At 38.2% G+C, this 24,455-nt stretch overlaps 1 protein-coding gene across 1 annotated transcript in view; it reads left to right on the top strand.

Moving 5' to 3' along the window:
- Nucleotides 1-24,455, top strand: part of LOC150081831 (protein CASP-like) — a 448,000-nt gene that overhangs the window by 115,504 nt on the left and 308,041 nt on the right. The window contains exon 2 of the mRNA XM_090380333.1: nucleotides 18,048-18,155. Within this exon, the coding sequence (XP_090236459.1) occupies nucleotides 18,141-18,155 (15 nt within the window). The 5' untranslated portion in view covers nucleotides 18,048-18,140. The remainder of the gene's footprint in view (nucleotides 1-18,047; nucleotides 18,156-24,455) is intronic.

The raw sequence follows: 24,455 nt of genomic DNA, 5'->3' as shown, positions 1-24,455 counted from the left end.
ATAATGTTTGCATTTTCAGATAGTTCATTATCTCTCTGTCGGTATACGACTTGAAAGTGGTTTAATTATCGGTTAATTTTTCTGTTTTAACTGTCAATATCTTACCCTACCACCACTTGTGTGACGCCACCCCTCTCGTTATACGATTCCAGCAATTTCGCCCTTATAATTCACTATATAATAACGCAACATCCAGACGAGTAGCAAAGAATACCACGCTCGCATGACTTCATATTTTAATACGTAATCATTCGTCATATGTGCGAAACCCCACAGTGAAATGCAATGTAAATAATGTAATGTGGTATATTATTAACCCTCTGTGAGTAAATAATGAAATATTCGATTACGAAGCCGAACTACTATTAATTAGTTATACCGAAAGCTAACCAAGACATTTAGCAGCGTTTGTTATTTATTGACGCAAGTCAACACAAATAAAAGAGTGGCTGTGTTAGAGCTGCATGCTTGGGAACAGATTCGGAACAGTTGCCGATTATCCTTCTGTGTGTGCAGAGTAAAAGATGCCTATTAGAACCGAAGCGGATCTACACTTTCCATTCCGAATTTTGCTCCTTTTGTACACCTAAAGGAAGTTGTCTATCGCCAAGATTTGAACATAACATCGATAAACGGAGAGCGCTCGCTCTTTAAAATTTTCGCTGGTTTTCTTAGTACCCTTACCTAATTTATAACCTTTGACCTCCGTGCTTAGTGTGATTTTTATCTCCGAGCAGGGGACACGATCGTTATAACCACGCATATCTCTCTCTCTCTCTCCTTGCGTAAGGATAAACTTACTTACCAAGAGTTGCTACTTTTCCTCCTACACTTTCCTCCAAGGTTTCCGTAATGTACCGTCTGAGGGAGTGCTCTTTACCAAGCGTGCATGATAGCGAGGATAAGATTGCTGGTGTTTCATCAGCTTTCAGTTGTAAAGGGAACCTTAAAAGCGGGCAAATAACCCTAAGTAAGTATTTCTGGAGGCTGATGGACTGTGGTTCAAAGTTTTTGTTTATCTTGCATTCGTAAATCAGATCTTTCCAGTCAGACCTGTGGCTTCTCTTGATTACATCTGACTTCGTGTAAATAGCACCTGGCATTACTTTGCCGTGGTCCCCCCCTCTTGATAATGCATTGCCAATCGGCCTCAAAAATACTACTCTGCGAAGTGACGGGTTCATTCCGAAGACGTTTCTTAGTGTTGTGTAAGAAATCAGCGTAAAATTTAAAATGAAACAAGTTATGTTACCAAACGTAACAGAAGACCAACAGATTATTTTCTTCATTCGCGCTTGGAGGACAGAAATCGTCTGCCAAGCTAAATAAATGACAACTAAACAAGCTAAATAAATAACGAACTAAGTTTCCACAAAATTATTTCTGCTCAATTCATCTTTAAATATATTTAGATTTTTCTTAGACTTGCTATATGGAATTTGTTATTTATTAAGGAGTTTACTTATTGATACAAATTTATAATATAATATAGCGTGTAATTTTGCGATGTTTAAATAAATTAAACTTAATCCTTATGTTGTCTGGGAATTTGCTCTAGTTTTAGTTGCTAGAAACAGAGAAAATTGTCAACCACTTTTCTTTATAAAGCTATATTATAAAGGAAGCTACAAGAATGATAAAAAGATTGCATATTAACACTGATAATTAGGCAATGTTTAAAATTGGGTAAATAACCTTGAGTAAGTGTTTTTGGAGGCTGATGGACTGTTTTGTTTTGTTTTTTTTTTTCAAGTAGAAAGGAATTAATATAATAAGCGAAATTTTATGCTAATGCGCAAAACTACAGGTGAACTTTTCTGGAAAACACAAAAACAAATTCTCGATAAGATTATTTAGTGGAGACGGAAGATAAAAATTATTTTTTTTTGTGCATACATTCCAATGCAGCTGTTCAATAAGTGGCATATAAATGTCCCACTTATTCAACAGCAAATTTATCGCATTTCAAGTAACGAATTTTAATCTATTACTCAAAAATCTATAAGAAAGCTTCGAATATAAAATTCTATAAATTTATATTGGCAGGTGCACAGACAATATATTAAGAACATTGATGCCTTAAATATTGTCAGCATATTCAAACAAAATTCAACTTCGAGATGGGCAGAACTGCCACAGATTTCCAAAGCGGACATATTATTACTGTCGTTGCTGCTTGGGAATACAAAAAATCACAAGATTGTTCAGGGCTAACGCTATTCTTAATTTAAATTTAATTTAATTTCATAATTTAAGCTTGTAAGGAAATAACTGAGGTTTTTCTGTAACGTCTTCTTGAAGTGAATGCCTTGTCTTTCCTCTCTTTATATTCCCTTCCCCTCCCCAAGGACCGCTCTACATAAAGCAGCTTTATAGAACAGCGAGGTCGAATTGCCGATTTACTGTTGAAAAATTGCGGATTCTTTCAGCCGAGGCCACACGAACCCACATCTGCATGAACAGCGCTTAGGGGACTGAGAAATTTCGCATCTGTCACACCCTCCATAAGTGTTTTAGTCAACAATCGGAAGGAGACTCCATTGGTGTTTGAGTTGATTATTAGACTGCAGAGGATTGGAAATATTGGCCTGATGAATCCCATACACCCTTTAGTACAGATGGCAAGACTATAATATGGAGCAACCGCACGAGATGTTGTGTATGGCTCCTACCGTACTACATTCTGGGAGGCGGAGTAATTGTATGTGCAATATTCTCATGGCATGAATTGGATTCACTGATGTGTAAGGAAAGGGGAGGAGAGAAATTGCATATTTAAAAAATTTATCAGATCACGTGCATGCCTTTTTAGTGCTTCATTTTTTTTTAAAACTCTGATGAAGATAACCATCGCACCAGATCTGTAGTGATTTCTACGAATGTAATAAATTCAATTCCATTGAGGATCTGTGGGCAGATTCGAACATAGTATATAGAAAGACAGTCTACTACTCTCACTGCTGAAAGAATTAGAGAAATTTTTGCCACTGAAGTTAAAATTACATTAAATATCTTTGGGAAGCTAGCTGAATCGTAGAATTCCAGCTGTAAGTCAGGCACATGGGTCTCATGCAAAATAAAGCGGTTTCTAATATTATGGCATTGCAGTGTGTATCTCGTAACTGTTAACATTGATGTGGTCCTTCTTCTTGATACCGTTAGTAAGTAATATACTGAAAATATAACTGACGTTCTAAGAAAAAGAATTTTTTGATCTTTTTTATAAGAAAGGTCACCAGTCTTTCATCAGTCTTTTCCATCCATCTATTAAAATCACAGTAGCCAGTCTTTAAATATGAAAAAAAATCGCATATTAGCTTTCCTCTCAGTATACGAAATGGTTCAGAGTTTAATTTCTTAAGCATTTCTTAAGACAAAATTATTTGTCTAATTTCTTATAAAGAAAAGTTCGAAAGAAAATCTCAAGTTGCGCAACAGTTATTTGTTCAGTTCAGTTTGCTTCTGAAACGAATCCTGCCTAACAAGAGTCACATTATCAGCATTTCATTACTAGGCCATTAGTTAAGTTGTTATTAAGGGAGAAACGATGCGCGTAATAGCAGTTGTTTGGAATTCAGCTTCTTAAATCGTTTTCCTACGCGAAACTCAATGAAGTCGCTACTTTTCATGGTCCTTACCGAACGAGATTTGTATTCTGCTTAGAAACTTGCCAGCTGACAGAAATGACATGCAAACGATTATTTTTGATTATAGACGAGGATGTCTATACGTGCGCTGTTTGCTGGCGATGACAAAGAATTAAAGCAAGATCTGCCCGCTCCTTACAATACTGTTGGAGTAAGCAAAGAAATGACAACGTGATGGTTACCGTGATGAACAGCGTCCCTTCATTTTTTCCCTCCTAATAATCCAGGGAAGCGTCTGATAATTGTGTGTGTAAGGCGCAGTACGGGGGTGGAGGGAGGAAGGAGCGTACCGTATAAAAGTATGTTTTAGATTATACTGACACTAGTTTCGCATAACGCCTTGCAGTGGACATGTGGCAGGGATGAAAACAAACAAATGGAAACGCAATAACCTGTAGCCAATGTAGACGGGGTTCGGTGATTACATCGATGCTGATTATGTACTCGGCATTCGGTACCCAGCCAACGTCCAAACAGGTCGGAGATAATGATGGGGAAACATGAAAACTTGAGACGAGTACTCCATTCGACTCTTTGTTATTCAATATGTCTATTATACATGAGGAAAGCTCTTCTTTGTGTACGACAGAACTTTGCAGAGATTTTTTGCATGAGTTACCATTTTTAATGCAAACCATCGAGCAAGCATGAATAATCTTATGTAGCGGCACGTACGGGCAGATGAAAATAACTGTTCTTTGTGGTTCTCCGGACGTACGCAGGGAAGGTAATTGAAGCTGGGCCATGACAATAGTTTAATCTTTTCCTTTGCTCACGTGTAAGGAATTCTAGGCCTCAACGTTGCTATTATGGCGCCATTTTAATATACATGCAGGAGAAGGCTCCTTATCGGTTTTGCTGGAGCTGCCCATTCCAAACTTCTCCCCCAAGTGTTTAAAAGACAAGCTATAATAAAGGCTTAGAGGCAAGCAGAGCATAAAGATAATATAATAAAAATGTACCATCTGTACATCGCTTCCATAGCCTACTAATAAAGGAGGTAAGAATGTTCGGTTTAATAAAATAGAGTAGCGAGACGCCATTGAAGCCTTTAAGTAAAACCTTATACGTCTCACTAATGATGGGGTTTTTAGATGGTTTTTATCTACGCCTGCATGTAGAAAGGCAAGGGACAGATAGATCTCCAAGATATCTGTCTAATACGCGCGGCCCTCGCAGCGTATTAACACAGCCATAAGAAAACACCGGAGTAGCTACTAATCTGTGCTATATTATGGTGGCAATTTGTGTTTGTTTCAGGCAATCCGTATTGTTTGAACTGTCGAAGTCAAATGAAAAGCTTTCTTAAGAGCTGAAAAATGCTCTTAGCTTTTCTTTTTTTTTTTCCAGAAAACTCTTGAGCATCATTTACTGAGTTGCTATTATGAGGAGATTTCTCGCTTTCCCAGTTTTAATTTTTCATTTCGGTTATTATTCTTCCTTCTTGATTCTGAACAAGCAGGAGAGGTGGGATCACATTCTACTGCCTTCTCCAAATAAATAAAGATAGAGCCTACCAGCTGTCACGTTGTGTTTTGCAGCAAAGTACTTGCTATCCACTGTTCACTAATCTCCTACAGGAAGCCAAATTTCCTTTCTTTTGAAATTCCAGACGCATTTCTCTATTTGCAGCTGCGTACTCTTCGGATCATACGATTTACACCTCAGCTTGCTTATCTTTTCTATCAACAGTGACTTGATTTCATCAGATAACAAACTCGGGAAGGGAAGAGAGAGAGAGAGAATGCTATATATATAAAATTTAGGTGCGCATGCGAATCCATGAAATGACAAAACATGATGATATAACAATCAACATCTCTCTTTGCACTTTTTCGGTGCTCGCCAGGCTGTTTATTTGAATTAGTGCAATGCCAAGGCAATTCATTGTGATTATCCAGGGTACTTCAGATGACAGATCAATGTTCTTACAAAAAAATGCAATATATGTATATTTTTTTTCTATTCGGATTAATGTATTATGACTTGACAGAACCTTAGTAAGTATTCTTAAGCCTGATTTATTAAAAAGTGAGTCTAACCACTACTATTAATATATTTAAACTTTCTCAAGCCACGAAGTTAAATTCTTTTTAAAGCTCTTTTATGTTAAAGTTGGTTTTAAGCTCAGCAACCGAATCAAATGGAGTCTGAAGTCTGAAGTCTCTAATCCAGGCTAGGTGGATGGCTGATTTCATGAAGTTCAGTCAGAACACTGTTCTCATAGTAACTTGAACTTTGCATGACTCGATCGTAGAGCTATTAACTACATATTTCTCTAGATATCTCAGAATTTATTATTCAGACTTGAAAAAGTTATAATAAAAATATATTTCTAAGAACAAATTCACTATAAGAGGTTCCGAATCTCTTCGAATTGTCGTCCGGAGTATCTGTATCTGGAAGTAAATAAAATTCGGCAAAGGTGGTCTTAGTGGCGAGTAATTCATCTCTTTCAGCTGTTTTATAGATTCGTACGTTTTTTATCTACTGTTATAAATCCTCGCATTTTGAAAGAAACGGCTGTAGTAGGTGGTGGAGATTTTACACTTCTATCTTGCTATTCAAAAACAGGGCCATATCTGGTGAGGATTTTTTAACTGCATTAGCTTATATGCATAATATCTGTTGTCTTCACCATATCTGTCCGTCCGCATGTAACAACACAACTCTCAGTGAGCGGATTTTCATATTTTATTTTTAGGCTTCTTAGAAAGCTTTGTCTATCCATCCGAAATTTAATTAAAATATGACTAATAGAAATTCGACGATTATTTCTTTGTCCGCCGTCTGTTTGTCCGTCCGCATGTAATAACTTGACTCTCAGTGGCGTCATTAGATTTTATATTTGGTTCTTTTGGAAAAATTTGTCGAGCCTTCCCAAATTTCATTAAAATCAGACTAATAGAAATCCAGCAGTCATTATTTTATAAATATATATATCTAGAAGAATGAATGCGCAATATGACGGATGCGCAGAAACGAAATTTTATCGGTACGCGTATAAAAAGTCGTTGTTTTTTGCATAAATCACGAATTATTGCTAATAAATAAATAAATAAATTTTCTGTTTATACTCCGGGACGACCAAACGGTCAGAGGAGTTCACAAGATAGATAGAATACAAGAAACAGCACCGTATTCAGCAGTCACGGGCTTGAACCCCGGTCACTCAAGGCACGTGTACTTATGCACCCGCGCGCCTGACCACTAGGCTACGGCAACGTGCCTGAAATTTAACGTATTTCTTAAAAACAAACAATCCCCCCCCTGAAGTCTGTGACAAATGTACTTCTGCATAGGACCCGTCCATTGGGGAGTTTTTGATGATGATTGGGATTGACCTTCGTCCACCATTTTAGTTACACGAAGAAATTTTCGATAATGAAATTATGCGAACTGGTGTAAATTAATTTCCTCTTTATGTGGCGAAAAAGAGACACCACCAATCGAAATATTACCTTTTGTTTTGTCTTCTTGCTGTATAAATGCTACATCATGTTCTTTAGTTTGAATCAAGAAGTTATAAGAATTATTAAACCATACAAACAGAGAAAAATAAGAATTGCATGTCCCTGCACCATTTTATTCTGTAAATCACCAAATTTGGAATTGATTCCAATCCTTTATTATTATTAATTTGAAACGTAGGACGCTTTAACAAGACAAACCAGAATTCAATACATTAAATGAAAATGAGTCATTAAACGCATTATTTTTCTGCCTGTTGCTTATTAAAATAAAAGAAAATCCTTTTCTGATAATTCTAGGTACAATCCGCAATTCTTCGTTAACAAGAAGGGGATTTCTTCAGTGGAGCAATAGAAAAGGCAGAAAAAAATTACACGGAGTTAAAGATGGTTACGGATGCTTTACATGGCACAAACACAGGTGTAAATAGCAATAGAAGGGGAACTTTGAAGATATTTTACGACTCGGGGGATCCCTTAACCCCTCCCCCATATAATAAACAGCCGTTTCATTATATCCGGGATGTGTGTGTGTGCTCTTCATCCTTTATATACTCGACCAGTTTTCTATAGAGAAAGACCGTAAAATTCCATTCCGATTCAATATTTTACTGAAACCAGTCTCGGAATTCGAATCTCTCATCTGATAGGCGTCTTTATTTCCCAGAGCGATGTTTGTTTTGCCTTCATGGCTGACGTGCCATTCTCCGAATGTTCAGGTACCACAAGGTTTAAATTCCATGAACCCCGAGTTCTCTCTCCGTCATTGCCGATAGACAATCCCTCGAACGACACTTTAGGTGGGTCTGGAGCGCGAGCTTGTGGCGATTACGTCAAGAACAATGTAAGGCTGCTGAATGTGTCGGCATACCACCTCAAAGAGACTTACGCTCCTCGTGGCAGCCCGGGGCTACAGGATCGTGTATAAAAATTTGCTCGTGTGTGTGTGTGTGTGTGTATTAGTTTGAACTTGCAAGATATGCAATCAGGCGTCGTCATTTAATCGTTTGTTGAGAAAGCACGCCGCCCGTGCAATTAGAACATCTCTAAGCTGTACACAATAACGCCCGAGGGCGGAATTAAGAAACATTATCCCAGAAATGGCTCTCGAAACAAAGGCGCTCATGGTTTGCGTCTGTGTCGGCGACCTCTCTCGTGGCGGCTGATGTTCCCCATGGGGTCATAGGTCAGTAAAACCGCCTGCGTTGTTTGTTCGAAAAATTACCTCGAGTAGCAGAAAGCCATGTGTCCTTATAACAGCTGCCTGCGTCGGTTCGGTGTAAGTTGGCTTCCGTACGAGCGGCGGTCGTTGGATGTCTCACGGTGGACTTTATTAATCACCGCTGATCGAGGAGTCAGCACCACGGAGTTGTGCGCTGTCATTAATGATAGAATTAGACGGCGGTGCTGCAGCTGCTGCTGCTGCTGCGTGGCTGTTCGTTGTGGTAAGAACACGGCAAGAAACTCGGTTTCATCAGTCGGGTAACGAATGACACTTTTAACGCTGCGATTGAACTTTATAATAGCGCTTCGCCCGAAGTCGTGGAGTTGCCGAACTTTGGGCTAATCTCTATCGGAAAATGATCAGAAGGTTGATAAAGTGACGCAACTTAAAGGTGCTTTCTTCTCTCTAACGCCTCACCTAAGTAAGGCGTTTATTAAGTCATGGCTTAGAGGGGTTCGTTGGGAGGGAGGGGAGAAAGAAGCTCTTCACGCAGATTACATCGGACTTACAGGTGCTGTAAGTGTAATGTGCAGCACCACCATCCATGACTTTTGCAAATTTTTCTGAAAGATTGTTTTCTTTCTGAAAAACATTTTTTTTTTAAATAAGGAATTTAATCTTTATATTTAAATGTTTATTTGCGGTACAAGATATGAATTCCTGATGTATTTGATTGCGTTTTTGCGTATATTTTATTATTTCTAATTTTATATCTTACAAGAAAACTTCTCCTTTTCCAACCAAGATTTCCACCCGATTTGACCACATAAGTACTGGATAAGGCAACTAACTGCTGAGTAGTCAAACGCAAGTTGTATGCGCGTTTCAGTTGGTTGCGGTTAAAACCAGCTGATAAATACGATGTGTTCCTGTATTCCCTTTATCTTGTGAACTATTTGTAAGAATTCAGTATAACTCAATCCACCAAGAGTCTCGACTATTGGACACTCAGGAAGAGTACACAGCACTAACTAACTTTGCAATAACTGTTTTCCTTCTTGTGATTGACATTCACAAGAAGGAAAACAATTATCGCAATGCAACCTTATCCTCGGGAGGACAATAACACCCAATAGATATATCACAAACCAAATGTCATGGACGAAGTAAAAATAAAGGAGAGACACAGAAGAGTCAAAGCAAAGAGCAAAAGAATAAAATCTCAGCATGAAGAAATAGACACGCCATTTGAAACTCAAGAGACCTGCTCAGGGATACTCCTCCTGGGAGAGACCAAAGCAAGAATCCTGAGGCCGACCATCTGTGACTCGATACAAACGCGCTACAACGAAGTTCCTGAAAATGATGAACTAGAGTGCCATCTGGCTATCAAATCTCGCACCTGCGAGATTTCTTTAAAATCCTAATCCCTGGTGGGGGGAGACACACGCTTCTGGAAAAACGGGGGGGGGTCACCTTCCCTATCGACCCCTCTGCTTCCTATTTCACCCCCAGCCTTTTGCCTCCCCATCCAAATCTGTCATCTCACACAGCGATTAGCCCTACATCAAAATTCTAAGCCACACCAAAAATCTTGCCCGACCCAATTAGGCATTATCAAAACCTTCAGCACTAAAATCCCAAACAGTGTTCTTAAAACAAAAACCCAAATTCGCAATAAAACATCCTCGCGACTATTTATTTTTCTAATTTTTATTTTATTTATTTTGGTCCTGCCACTGAAATCCCAGGAAAGTAGGTGGCAGGACCTGCCAGAGTACTGATTCAATCACTGGTAACACCCAGCCGGCCTCCCCGTGGCTTAGTTAGCCCGGGGGCTAACAGGCCGGATGAACAATGGGCACTACGTAGTCCCACACACTTTTAAATCTCTGGCTTGACCGATACAGAGAACATACGCGGAGATGGGAGAAATCCCAGGAACCGTTAGACCCCCAAAATACCAATACTGTGACCCTGTATCTTAGTCCTGAGTATGAACAGAAAATTTAGCCGCGTGGTCAAGCGAAAGAGTACAAATACGATTTTGAGTGACAGCGGTTCAACCCCACGTGACTCATATACGGTGATGGATTTTATATTCTCTTTCTTGTGACCTCCTCTGAATATAAGTAGAAAAACTGGCTGCCCCGGAATATAAGCAGAAAATTAATTTTTATTTTATATAGGCGTATAAAAATCTGGGAAAAAAATTGCCATTACTGACTGCAAAGAGTAATTTCAGTGAAGTTCGCTAACATTACTGACTGCCAAGAATCCATTCTGTTGTGCATTATTTTGTCACTCAGGTTTCAGAATTTTTAAGGCCCTCTTATACAGAGCTAAACTGGTACTGGTGCAGTTTCTTCTCTGAGATTCCTTGAACTTACAGCACGATCTTCAGTTTTATTATAGATATAACAGATTTCGCATATGGAGTTCCTTCTTCGCTCCACCGATCAGGCAGTTTGAACAAAAACAACACTGAAACAGCTGTTAGGTTAGTGAATTGCTCCCTTGTTTATAGGATGAAAGTTACCCTTTTTTGAAAAAGAAGTACTGCTTTTCATAATCTTGCCGTTCATGTAATAAATTATGACGTCAAGGCCTTTAATGTACGATGCCCTTAACGATTATAGAACAGACGCTGGTTTAATCGAAACAATTTTCTTTCCATGTGGTTGTGCAAATTTCGTTTTGATTTTTGCTAGAATTTGGGCCCAGCATATCTCTTAAGCTTTAAGTTACCCTGCAGTTCTGTCGAAGTATTTAAAGGGAAATTAAATCTAATCTTACTGGGCTGTCTTTGAATAAATAGATTCATATACAACTTAAAAGGGCTAGCAGCCTCGCTGCAGCCAGAAGGATCTGGTGTGCAAATTTCTTGATAAACCCGACTTCCGACATTTTCAGGTAGTTACCCCTTCCGTTGCCTTTTATTCTTCAACTGCTCAATTTCCTTAATTCAATTTAAAAAAGAACACGCTGTCTTCATTTGGAAGGCAATCATTAAATTGTTTAATGCCAATGAAGTCAGGTCTTGGTGTTAGAAGTCTTCTCCCGAACAGGCAACGTTAAGTGTTTGTGAAATATTAGCTGACCAATAATTGCGGGGGTCATTCCACTTAATGAAACAAGTGTCGCTTTATTTCTGTCTTTGAAAAAGACAAAATATACGACTGGCCAGCACAGGAAATGTGTATCACATCCAGATAGGTTTAAGCAATGATCTTTCGGATAAGAAAGAAAGAATGTTTATATTTCTGGAGTGTAGGACTCTTACGAATAGCCAACATCTTGTTTTAGTAAAGTGTTATAAATAACTAAATACCTTAAACGTCACGTGTATAGAAACGTTAAAATGTATGACGCAGACAACTGTTACAACCCGCTGTGCCGTTGATAAGGTGTAGCAAACAGATGATGTCAGGGAAATAACTCTTTTGCTTCTCAGAATTTTTTTTTTCCCGTGTTCATATTGGGCAAATATAAATTACCAGCTGCTAGTGTTAATCAGTTAATGAAGTCTCGATTTCTAGGCTACGTGAATTGACTAGATGAGTGAAATAGATCACAGTACTGCTCCTAGATTTGTCAGCCGTAGTGGGCACATTTATAATAAGGATTATTTTTTGGAAAACATATATAAGAATTAAGGCTAGTGAGCCCCAGACTGCGGAAAATTTCAACTGACATAAGTTCATTGGTGTCAAATGACATGAGTTAAAACTTGAAATATTAAAATTTAATAACTTCACCATCATATATGCGACTGATAATTTAATGTATGAATGCTGCAAATATTTGGTAAAAAATCAAATAGAATACCTAGTGCAGCTCGTGGCTAAGTACAGGGTTATTAAAATTAAAGTATCCCTATGTAGAGGGCTCTGGAGCGAATTCTAAGGCTCGTACTGAAGAGAAATTTGGACAACAGGTACAATAAAGAATGCGCCCGCCATTTATTGAAAAAAGTTACAAAATTTGTCACTATGTGGCGCTGTGGCAATACAAATCACTTTAACAACGCTACAATTGTTTAATGTGCCCTCCATTTTGGTCAACAACAGTTTCCATTCAAAGAACAGCATTTTCTACAGCAGAACGTAACTTGTGAACTGGAATAGCCAGCACGTGACGTCTAATACTGTCCTTCAGACCTGCCAGAGTTTGACATCCTTCCCGATACACCTGGTTCTTCAAAAAACCCCACAACCAGAAGTCTCATGGTGTGAGGTCCGGTGATCGGGGTGGCCAAGATATCTGGAAACAACGGCTGATGATCCGTTCGTCTGTAAAGTGTTGCCTTAGCAATCTTTGGACACAACGATGGATGTGGGGTGGCGTATCATCTTGCGTGAATATGGTATCCTGAAGGCACCCACGTTGTTGCAGCTCTGGTATTGTGTAAGTTACTTGCATAATCGTAACTAAGATGGTTACGCGCCATACAGTGATACAGCGCCATACGGTGACAAATTTTGTAACAAATTTTTTTTTTCCCAATAAATGGCGAGCCCATTCTTTATTGTACCTGTTGTCCAAATTTCTCTCCAGTACGAGCCTCAGAACCCGCTCCAGCGCTCTCTACATAGGGATACTTTAATTTTCACAACCCTGTACATTATTGCATACACCATGTCGAAGTGAATGCCGTATTTCACAATAGGGACACGTGTCGTTATTTGGGCGCCATCAAAATGTTTGTATTTAATCAAAACAAAAATGTCTGATTAAAACTGAAAAAAAGTAATCTTTTTGGCTCCACGTTTGTTTCCTGTTAGCCGATGAGCATCGGCTGATAGTTACAATGTTTATGAGTTAAAAAATCATAAATATCGTAACACGTTAGCCAACTCATAAATGAATTGTAGTTTTCCTGGAGTTGATGCAGATATTTCGATTTTTTCCAAGTTGTTCAAATACAAACCTGGTGAAAGGGGCTCTGCAGAGCAAAGTGGCCATTTTATTTGTGTCAGAATCAGGATCACTTCACGAAGATTTAATGTCATAATGGATGACGTATTTTTTTTTTTTTTTTTTTTTTCTGAAAAGCATAATTAAGTCCTAGCTCTCATTGGTTAAAAGTTCTCCGATAGTAACTTTTTTTCCGGATGAACATAGAAATCACTTGCATTTCTCCTGAAAAGGGAGGTGGGGGGGGGAGTCTTTTATGTTTTCTTTACATTCCAAAACCTTCTCTTTGACTTATAGTCTGTCAACTATCCTTCTACAAAACAAAATGTAACAAAAGATTTAGAGATAGTAGGCTATCGCGCACAATGGATTCGTCCCCAGTAAAGAAGTACAAGATTTGTTTGAGCCCTACTCTTTAGTCTGTCCGCTTTTACCGTGACTCCATTAACTCAAGTACTTACTGTGTCGTTGGAAAAGGTTTAACAAGATCCTTCTAATTACACTAATTATCCCTGTGCTTAGTTACAGTAATTTGCATTTCTTTGATGAAAAGAACATCTTTGAACCACGTAAATCGATTCAACTTTCTATGTGAGTGTAAGTAGACCTTAAGTAATCTTCCAGACGAAATGGGCTAAAGTAACATAACACGTGTTTTCTTCATTTTTCAGTTAAATCAAGGCACGAGGTGCAGCTTTCGAGTACAAGGTTGAAATACTTGGACTGCACTAGCAAATAGTCAAGTGTGCAGAGGTGAGGAGACAACAGTAACAGTACAGCACAACCCTGCCAGACAGATAAGCAATTATACGCCCAAACCGGAAGTTTTGATAAAATGGAAATACTCGTATATAGCCTACGTCACTAACCCTCACCATCTCAAGAGATGCCCTCTCGAAAACACGAATGTTATTAGATTGCATAGCAACCTCTTAGTCTTAGGCCAAAATTTCAGTCAACTTAAGCAATTCTTGCTTTGGATAAGAATTTTGACCGATCCAACATCAATTTTCAGTCTTTTTATTCTTTCAAATTTATTCTTTTTATTCTTTCAAAGTCAGCATTATGCAGGAGAAACTAAGTAAGCTTAAAATAAAGCCTCCACTTTGAGAAAAGTAACTCTTTATTCAACTTTTTTATTCTAGAGGGTGGGAATAGAAAGGATTATTGCCATACATTTCAAGTAAGATGCCTTGATAGCTGTTTCGTTGGTACTGCGATCTCACCAGAGCATGCAACCTTGGCAAAAATAGTTGCTGCCAGGATGCCATCAACCCGTTAACCATCCAGCGCGCGATAAAAGGAAAGCGAGGTTTTGTTGGAATAGAGACAGAGGAATTTTGGAACACATGCCATATGCAGATATGATATGTTGTTACCTCATGGACTTACTTTAATCCATCACTTGCAATATTTGAGCTTGGAAGAGGTTGCTTAAACATGAAATATGACAGTGAAGTACGCAAACTCCTCTGACCCAATGTGTCCGTACCTGAAAACAGATAGAAATTTTTTTTAATTTGTTTTATTTAAGATTTAAAAGGCGAATTCATTGCAATCAGATCTCGGTAAATTATAGTCCCCCTGCTAATTTCTTTATAAAGTTTTTTTCCCCTCTGATATTAATTTGTTGGAATGCATTTCTGTTTAAAATTTTATTTTTCCCTAATTTACTGATTAAGTTTGCGTTCCATTATTTGAAACTTCCTGTTATGTATTATAAGAGTCAAAGAATTCTGTTTGTTATTCAGCTTTATGTCCAATAGAAGGTCCATGACTTTCTGCTACTCGTAATAGTCTAATCTGTGCTTAACGTATTAAAAAAAAATGAGACACAAAATCGACATTGTTTCGCCAAATAATGACTGCCGAAAGGATTATTACAAATATTCTTTATGTAGAGTATCAAACATGACTAAGAATTCAATTGAAATCCACATTTTAATCTACCTGTTCGCATCCACTGGAAATCAGTATTACAAATTTAAAAATTGGAAGCTTTTACTCTAAAAAAAAAAAAAAAAAAAAAAAATTTTTTCCCCCCTTCTCCTCCTGCAATGCTGACAATGAAATTTTACTCGCTGCTGCTGCTGCTTCTTCTTCCGTTGCCATGGGAACTGAGAAAGGATAGAATAATACTGTAGTGGATGTGAGGATTTTTAGGGAAATAATTTCGGAGACGTGGAAACACTTTTTTTAAATCTCAGTATTTCTGAATGTAACAGTGTGGTACAGCGGTTTTTTAATAACGTGCGCGCGCGCACTAACACGATAGGGGAGTGGGGGGGGAGAGATTCATGGGATGTTAGTTTAGTGCGGCGAGCTCTCTTCACCAACAGTGTTTGAACATTAAAGTTCGATACAGAACTGTTTAGACTCCGGGATGGCCAGCAGGATCAGAGGAGTTAGCTCTTGCACGTAATTCGTTCTTGTCTTGAACCTCAAGTACAAGGATATGTTCCACTTAGCCCTTAAATTGAAAATAACTTTATAATGACATTTAAGTTTTGTTTTTTGTTTCTTTAATCGTGTCTTAGACTACCTTTTATTTCCACGCTGCACTTATAATCATCCTGTAAGATATAATTTATGTTTTTAACAATTTGTATCTAATAATTAAGTACACGTGTCACGTATTTTAACAGTTAAGTATACAAAAGTATGGCAGGGGAATTCCACGAATTACTTTATGCGCAAGTTAAAAGTGAACTTACTGGTGTTTGCTTTTATCTCCTTCAATATTGGGCATTTCTATATGAAGCTATTTATTCTCTTCTGCTGCGAAGATTGCAGTTATTTCTGGAACTCATTACTGGTATCGATTTCAGCACCTCCACATACGCCGGACTTCCTCCAAAGATACCCAAACTGTGCCCCTTTCAGCAAAGTTTTGATATTTGGAAATAGAAAGAAGTCAGATGGAACCAAATCTGGAGGAAGGAAAGATGTTCCGTCTGAGGGATTCGTTTTTATTCAGAAATGGCTTTACTGATAACGCATTATGAAACTGATCGTTGTTGGCGAAACAATTTCTGATGTAAAAAAAACAGATCCTTCATGGAACATCTCCATACTCACCCAGTTTGTCATCGTCTGAATTCTTTGTATTCCCAAATATCAAAATTCGCTGACAGGACACCTTGCGAGTATGGGATGGGGGTTGTCAGTGTACGTCAAAGTTGCTGAAATCAATATCAGTAAATAGTTAAAGAAATGATTCCCAATATAGAGCTGCCCACAGGTACTTCTACACTGGTAAGTTAAAATTGAACTTACTTTTAACGTCATATCTGGAACTACCTGGTCACACCTTGTATACTTATATAGGCGTGAATTGCAAATTTTTCGTATTTGAACTGCACAGTTGTGTATTTATTGACGTTTATTGTACTGCGTTTCGCACATTTAGTATCACTCTGTGCGATCTTCAATGTTTCATCTTCGTACTTAACCAATTCTGGAGTATCTCAAGGTGCAATTTTTTCTCCTACTCTCTTTCTTTCGTGTATGGAAATATAAATGCGGGCAACAAAATTTCCAACAACTCGTCTTTGTGGTAAAACTAAAGAGCACGGGGACTGTTAACCACGTAAAAAAGATGTACTTTTTTACGTGGTTACCACGTAAAAAAGGTGTAAGGAAAAGAAAGTTATGAAGTACTAAAACAGTTCACACTGTCAAAGATGCTTCCAGGTCGCTCAACAAAGCGTGTTCTCGAGAATAGTGCGTGAGTCAGTCAGTCAGTCAAGTGGCTTGACTTTTAATGGACATAAAACGGTTTTATAATTTTCGCTAAGGTAAATAATGATATGAGGCGCATTGTACTTTGTAAATAAGTTGCATGTGGTCCGCGATATTGCATTTTTTTTTTTGTGCGGATGTCAAGAATATTCATGACATTCATTAATGTCATGAATTTCTTCAAGAGATCCGGAACACCTGTGGGCTTTTTCATGCGAGAATTCCTTGAAAATATGGACTGTTTTTAAACCTCGAACACGGCTGGATTTCTGGAAGATGTATATCTTCTTCCAGAAATCCAGTAGATGGGTAGAAGATATAGATGGGTGGGTCAAAAATGTAAAGGCAATTTGCACTTTAGATAGTGGTAACAGACAGAACACGCTCTTGTGGACATCAAGCGAACAATACATAGGTAGATTTAAAGCGCACTGGGTTGCAGTACGTTTTGCCTATCTCGCGTTGTTGCAGTCTAAACACCAAGCATTGCTGAAGTTTAGGCTCTGGTTCAAGAAAAATATGGATTACCGTCGATGATATTTTGCTATTCTTTCGCGCCGAGGCCCGCTCCTAAAAGTGGTTGTTTTGCATCATAACGCGTGACCTCATACGGCATCAGCGACCGTTGAAATCTTACCAAAATTGGAATTCGAATCGGATGGTGGCTAATTATGCTTTCTTATTTCTTATTGACTAATACTTTTGCTGTACGATAGAGGTCGCTTAAACACAATAAGTGTAAAATATAATGTCATATTTTCGGACCACTTAATGGTGCTCGCGTAACTCTGGTAAAGTGTTACGTGAGCACCGATTATCAAATGAAGTAAAAGGCGCAGTGCATATTGAGGTCCGGGCATAAGCGAATATGATTTTCGTGGACGGCATTAGTAAGGTGGATCTCTGCAGTAAGGGACTGGAGAAGCTGGACATTGTTTATTACGTATATTAGGACATTATGAACAATACATTAGTGACATGTGATAGTAGCGCATCGATTTATATCTTAATATGATGTCTGCATACTGCATATTAATTAAGCATATTAATGATAATAAAAGCTTTATTATATATTTATAAAATGTTTTTTTGTTGTTTTATAATCAGTGTCTTCTGTGCTGTACGAAAAATTCCGAAGAGGAGGAGGAATGACAGCTTTCATCCCAGCTAAAACATAAGCGACTGTAATTTCACCTAGCGATGAACCGTAACAAGGTACAATTACAATTCTTTTCTTTTGTTTTATTTCTCAAACATTTATAATTTATTGACGCCTCATCTTACATTCTAAATTTGTACACACATTTAGTGTTCACTGTAGTTAGTTATTCAGTTTTAAAGCATTTGTTTATCAAATTAACTGCAGAAATCACGAAGCCAACTACTGCTTCTCTTAAGTTTTAATAAATGTGCCAGTATCTTTGGAGTTTGTATTTACGTTCCAAACAGTATCCAGTAATACATTCCACTTATAGATGCATAACAAATACTGACTCCTTCTGAACTAGTTGTTTTGTTAGGCTTGATTTATCTCATACGATTTATTGCCAAATTCCAGGTCGGCCACGACCTTATGGTAATACACAAATCCTGCTCCTGCAGCTGGCCTGTCATTAATTGAGCTCTTGTATGGCTGTGTTACGATGAAGTTGTTAGCACTTCTTATTGAATTATGCTGTCTTAGCCCCGAAGTGTTAAAAGATCATGGTATGCTTGGTTCTAGTTGCATTGGCATTAAACTTTCAAGCGAATTCCTCTTGGATGCAAGCAGTTCGTGTTCTTTTGCGTTAAACCCTGTTTGTTTTCCAACCTTGTCAGATGGCATCAGTATCTTTCTCTTATTAACATCGGATCTTTGCTATTATTTTGGTCTACTATGGTTATTTAGCAAAGAAGTATAGAAATTGTGGAATTATTAAAAATAAGAAGTACGAAAACTCAAACCTGATGAATACTGTCATCTGAACTCTAAAGTTACAAGCGTGCTATCATATTATTCGCGTGATCTCTCTCTCTGTCACCTCTTTTGTTTGTACGACTTCAAAATTCTTTTAACATTTCTCAGCTCTGTATTGGAACATTTACAGAGGACCGCAGTGACTTTATTATTGCTCGTGCCTGCAAATAAGCTGACAGATTTTACACGTGTGGCTGCTTGTTGATTTTTTGTTCGTGATAGAGAGAGAAACTGTTAGATAACTCGGATAACACATCTGTCCGAGCTACAGGATGCCGACAAATTAAAGACAGTTAGGGGAGTATACAAAGGCGAATAGTTGTTTTAAATTGTGAACAGAGCCGGTCGCCGTCAGCCTCCAAATATTAAAGTCTAAATGTCAGAAAGTAAGTGACAGTATTTGCGAACCCGCACGCGCACGCACACACACACTACAATTGCTGCCTTTGCAAAATTACAAACCTTATGACGGAAGGCATAATAACTTTCTTCAATTTCCAAGACGTCATTTTGTGCCGCATTCACTTCTTGCGTTTTGTACAGGGACACGTTCATTTTCGAGGGAGTTGTTATTCTGTTCTGTCTCTATGGAAACTGGCGCGGGGTTCTTTATTAAAAGGCTGTTAGTCATTTGTGACAGAGGTTATTAACAAGGAAACGTTTCACTTACCTGAAGTCTTGTAATAGGTTTGAACCTGATGGCGAGACAGGATTTTATGTACACATAATCAGTTTCTGTTTCAGGGCCAGGGAGAGATAATACAGCTGTCGAATAGCGAGACCGTGTTGAGCGTGCCAAGGGTTCGACGCTGCCGTTATGCCACACACACTTTTACATACCGACTGGGGGAATTATGGGGGGAGTGAGAATGGAACTGAATAATGGAAAACATTATGTAAATTTTAAAGAACTGCTTGAACACCTAAGTGTTTGTAATGTTCGCTGTCTGTCGCATTAGCACATTTCGTTGGTGACAACTTACTGTAGTTTGCATATTTATTCATAAACTCCTGCAACAAGGAAATCTCTTCCAGTAATCCCCATGTAAATATTGTCTCCTCGGAACTAACGCAAACTTGATAACAGTCTCAGATTAATATAATATTACCGTTTCACCTCCTTTCTTCCTGCCATGCTTCTAAGCAGTCTACTTCGTGCGATATAAGTCCGTGAGAAGGACGAAAAGAGAGGCCTGGGGGTCGTTACATTTCGTACACCGGAAAGTTGAAGGAATTTTGGCTTACTAGTTCTGACCAATTATCGAAAGGCTCTCTTAGACAGAAAGCAGTTCATCAAAAGGACAAGCGCCGTTTGCCTTCAACTGCTCCTGTGAGGGCAAATCGGAGTTTGTTTTTTCTCAAATTTTCACTATTTCAGTTTGGTTCTGAGTTACTGGTACTCAACACCGTGAAAACGTTGTTCAACATGGCTTCCAAGGTATAAAAATGTCGTGTGACCATATTACACCATTGTGTATTATGTCTGTACAAGTGCGTTTACGGAAGATTTTACACGTTGTCCGAATAGTGGTCAGGAGTAGTGCTGTCCAACTTTATTTTTTTTTAATCAATGAGAATCATTGAAATATTAGAACTACGTTTGGGCTTTATAAAGTATATGAATGAAATGCATATGGGACTTCAATAGTTATGGGTTGAAAGTCATGGACCAGGGCATACCCTAACGTGTATATAAAAAACACACATTTGTTTTGTTTTTTTTTTCGAAACAAATTCCCTCATTAGACAGAATCCAGTTCATATTTTCTGAAGCTGCATCTGTACATTACTCCAGTACAGAGGCGCGAAGGCCGCAGCAAACTCTTCGATGACCAGTTTCAGCTGGCTCTCAAAGAGTTTTGAAGATTAAACTCTGATGAACAGAGCAGGCCATTCAAGAGTAGAAGTTCCCCAATCTTCTAACGTTTCGAGAGCAGTCTGACCAGCTGACTGTTTTCATTGAATCGCTTTTGCAACGGCTGCCCATTTGGAAAGATTTAGAACGACATGTGAAACTAATTAAGGCTAATTTGAAGCGAGAGGGGCTGACTTTGCTGGTATCTTCCAGAAAAGGTGAGATATCAGCAAAGTCGTGATGCAATTTACAGATATTATATACTGATTTGTCTCATGACCTCATTTACTTTTACTCTAATCCAAAAATCCAGTGCAGTATTCTGATTGGACTGGGGTTGGACATTATCATGCACAAACATAAGGAACTCCACATCTTCGCTGATTCACTTCTGACGACTGAACATTGCCTTTATAAGAAGTAATATTCAAGTTTTCTCTCTCAAGTTTTCTAGCCCAATTCCAGATTACCCTTTAAATATTATGGTTCGCTTCTGGGAATATTTACTCTACATGCCGAAGATAAGCGGAAGGGGCTTCAGGGTAGTGGAATCGACAATCAGAGGAGTAGCGAAATCGGGTTTCTCCAAAGGTCACTGATGTCCATTGAGCATATGTGAAGTATGAACAAACTGGAGACAAGTTGTGTGGTTTCTGAACTGAATTGTCTTCTCATAGGTGTCACTACATTTTTACGACATACTTTGGGAACTCCGAATAGTAGTGGAGCATAAGTCATGCTTGGTATACTTGTCGTTTGTTGGTATGCATGTTAATCGTTACTTTGTGGATTTTGATGCTTTTTAATTTTAATGCGCGATTACAACCTGCTGTCAAAGTAATTTAGTGGTCTGGGAGTCGCAATGGACCTAGGTCATATAAGGTTTCAGAGACATCCTGGGTGTCTTTTCTACCGCAAAGCTTGCTGAAGGTGCCTTAATTTCAAGTCTCTTGTCTGTTTCTTTTGTAGTGTCACAAGCATCTCCTCTTTGGAATGGAGTTGTTCCATACCCAGACAGCGAAACATTTTTCCATATACAATAGAATCTTGAGATGTTAATCAAAACCTAATCGGTCGTATATGGCATTGCTGATATCTGTTCCAGTCTTAATGCAGATTCCACGCTGTGATATCATTTTCATACATAAAGGAAGTAGTGCTTTTCCAATATATTCCGTTGTTATTATTATTTCGGTGGAGGTTGTGGATGCTTGCCTGCCTTATAGTTCGGTAAGCCAGCAAAAGTTTACAATTCTGAATTCTTACATTTTCAGTTGATTGAAGTATTCGAACCATTGTTTCCATCTTGCATTTTGTAGATCTGCATTGAAGATATTGTTTTAGGCAATTGTATCGTAACCGTGAAAGCCGTTTGAAAGTGACATACACTCATTCTGAGTGTAGAGAGAAATTTTCAAATTTGCCACGCTGTCTTTATAAAGAAAATAGTTTGACTCAACATTATCACGTGATCTGCATCTACCTGCAAATGTTTGTGGGTTTTGTTTTTTGATGTGCAACGGTTAAGTCAATATTGTTCTTTCATCATTTTTCCAATTGAAGATATTCCTTAACATTTATCATCATTTCTGTTGTTCCTGCAGGACTCTTGTTTAAATAAACGATACTTTCTCAGATCTTTTCTTTGCGCTTTCAAAAAAAAATAAATAAAACTAAACGATAAACTAATAGCAAAGCATCACCTACAACGTCGTTGCTTTTGAAAGATAAACTGATTCTAAAACTGTCAATATTTTTCCAGTTTGCAAATGATGACATTTCTTTCTCGTATTAATCGTCTAAGGTACTTTGTGCGCGATTTTTATGTTTAAAATTCATAAATGCAAAAGAATAATTTGCAACGCTGTAAATAATTATTGATTAAATCAAGTGAAAAAGATTTGCTTTTGTTTTTTTTTCATGTTTCGGTTTGTGCCATGTGAAACTGGTGATAAATAAAACACGTCCTCTGAGTTTACAGATATCATGTTTTATTTTTGATATCTATATATGGTTGAATGGCGTTGACATTGATGTGGAATCTATAAAACTTAAAAGTTCAAGAGAAATTAATTTCTGGATGCAGCACAATTCCTCAGAGAATAGTTAAATAGATTCCAAACAGACAAAAAAAAATTCCTCTAGTATTTTCCGATTTGTCAGATATTTTAAAGCCATGAAATCAGTAATAAAATAAAATAATACCAAATAAACGAAAAACCTAAATCTTTAAATGCTTTTTGCAAGGATTATTTTATATGAGCTTCATTCAGCCAAGCAGTAATGATTTATATATACTAAATCCCAAGGTTTTCCTTTTGTCTCTTCTTCTCCCTTAAAGAAGAAACATAAGCGTTGGATCTGGCTATTACTGCTGAGAATCGCCTCGGATTGCAAAGTATTCTCTTGATATCACAAAGAATAACCCCCGGGGACTCACATCTGGTGAGTATGGGCTTGGCACACCCAGGGTCCTGAGCTGGATATCATCATTCTTCTCTTTCTTGGTGATTCCTTTCTACTTCTCTCTCTCTCTCTCTCAGGGTAACTTGGGAATTTTTTTTTCGCTGGTGCGGTATAAGCCTCGGGCTTCCTTGCACCATATGGCTAATAATAATAATAATAATAATAATAACTTGATGTCAGCTGCTTATATCAGGAAGTCATCAAATGAGGCAGGAAAGGGTTTCAAGGCTGTTGCCAAAAGAGTACACCACCTTGTAGAATACCTTTAGGATATCTTCTCGGGTAGCTCGGTGGCTATCATTGGCCTCCACACACTGGGTGAAAAAGGCCCTGGTAAAAATCTCGTCAATTACGCGACGAATTTTTATGGCTTTTTTTTTTGGGAAAAAAAAGGCTCAGTCGAGGATAGCAAAGTTTCTATCCAGGAAACTGGAATTTTTCATCCAGAAAAACAGGCAAACCAACCAGAGAACACGCGCAGTTTACGGACATGATACACGTGGGAGGAGGGAGTTGTTCTCGAATTGAAATAACGTTCAGGAGCCGTCCTAAATAATACCCCCCTCCCCCCAGCGATTACTACCTTTGTACGAAGATTGTGTGTTGTGATGAGCTTCCTCTTGGAAAGTAGTGTGTATTTGCGTTTCTGGGTGGCTCATTGGCTAAATGCCCATCTCCACCTTGTCCTCTATGTTGGTACAGAAACTGTACAGCTTGAAAAATTTAAATGTTTGAGTGTTTTGTGTCAGGCCACTTTTTCACCAGGGAGCAGCTAACAGCTGGGAAACTGCTGCCTGGTACCCAATCCACCAGGATCCAGGCCCGGGTCTTTTATCACATGTGATGTGCGAATAAGCACTAAATCCCGCACCCACTGGAGGTAGAGCAATACCAGTGGGTGTTCATGGAAAGTAGTGACTGAAATATAGTGATTGGTGGGTGGGTGAGTTGGTTTAGTGTATAATGGCGCATTGACAGCTAAGAAATAGTGATAAGCTCGCCAGAGAATCTAAAATGTTTATTTAAGATTTGCATATAGAAAGGATACAAGTTTTATCAAACGCTCCCTTGACATCTAGGAAAATGATGTTAAGCTGACTTTTATTACTAATGGAATATTGTTTATAAATAATGTTTTCTGGAGTTTGGTAGTAGTCAAGCATCCCTGGAGTACTGTGTGAAGGTGTGCAGGTCTGGATGAAGAATAGCGTTTTCAAAAATCTTCTGAAAAGTGTAT

This window comes from Mastigoproctus giganteus, chromosome 8 (assembly GCF_048544385.1).
Source record: "Mastigoproctus giganteus isolate SK-2022 chromosome 8, ASM4854438v1, whole genome shotgun sequence".
In the NCBI taxonomy this organism is placed as follows: Eukaryota; Metazoa; Arthropoda; class Arachnida; order Uropygi; family Thelyphonidae; genus Mastigoproctus; species Mastigoproctus giganteus.
This window is presented reverse-complemented; position numbering and strand designations above follow the sequence as displayed.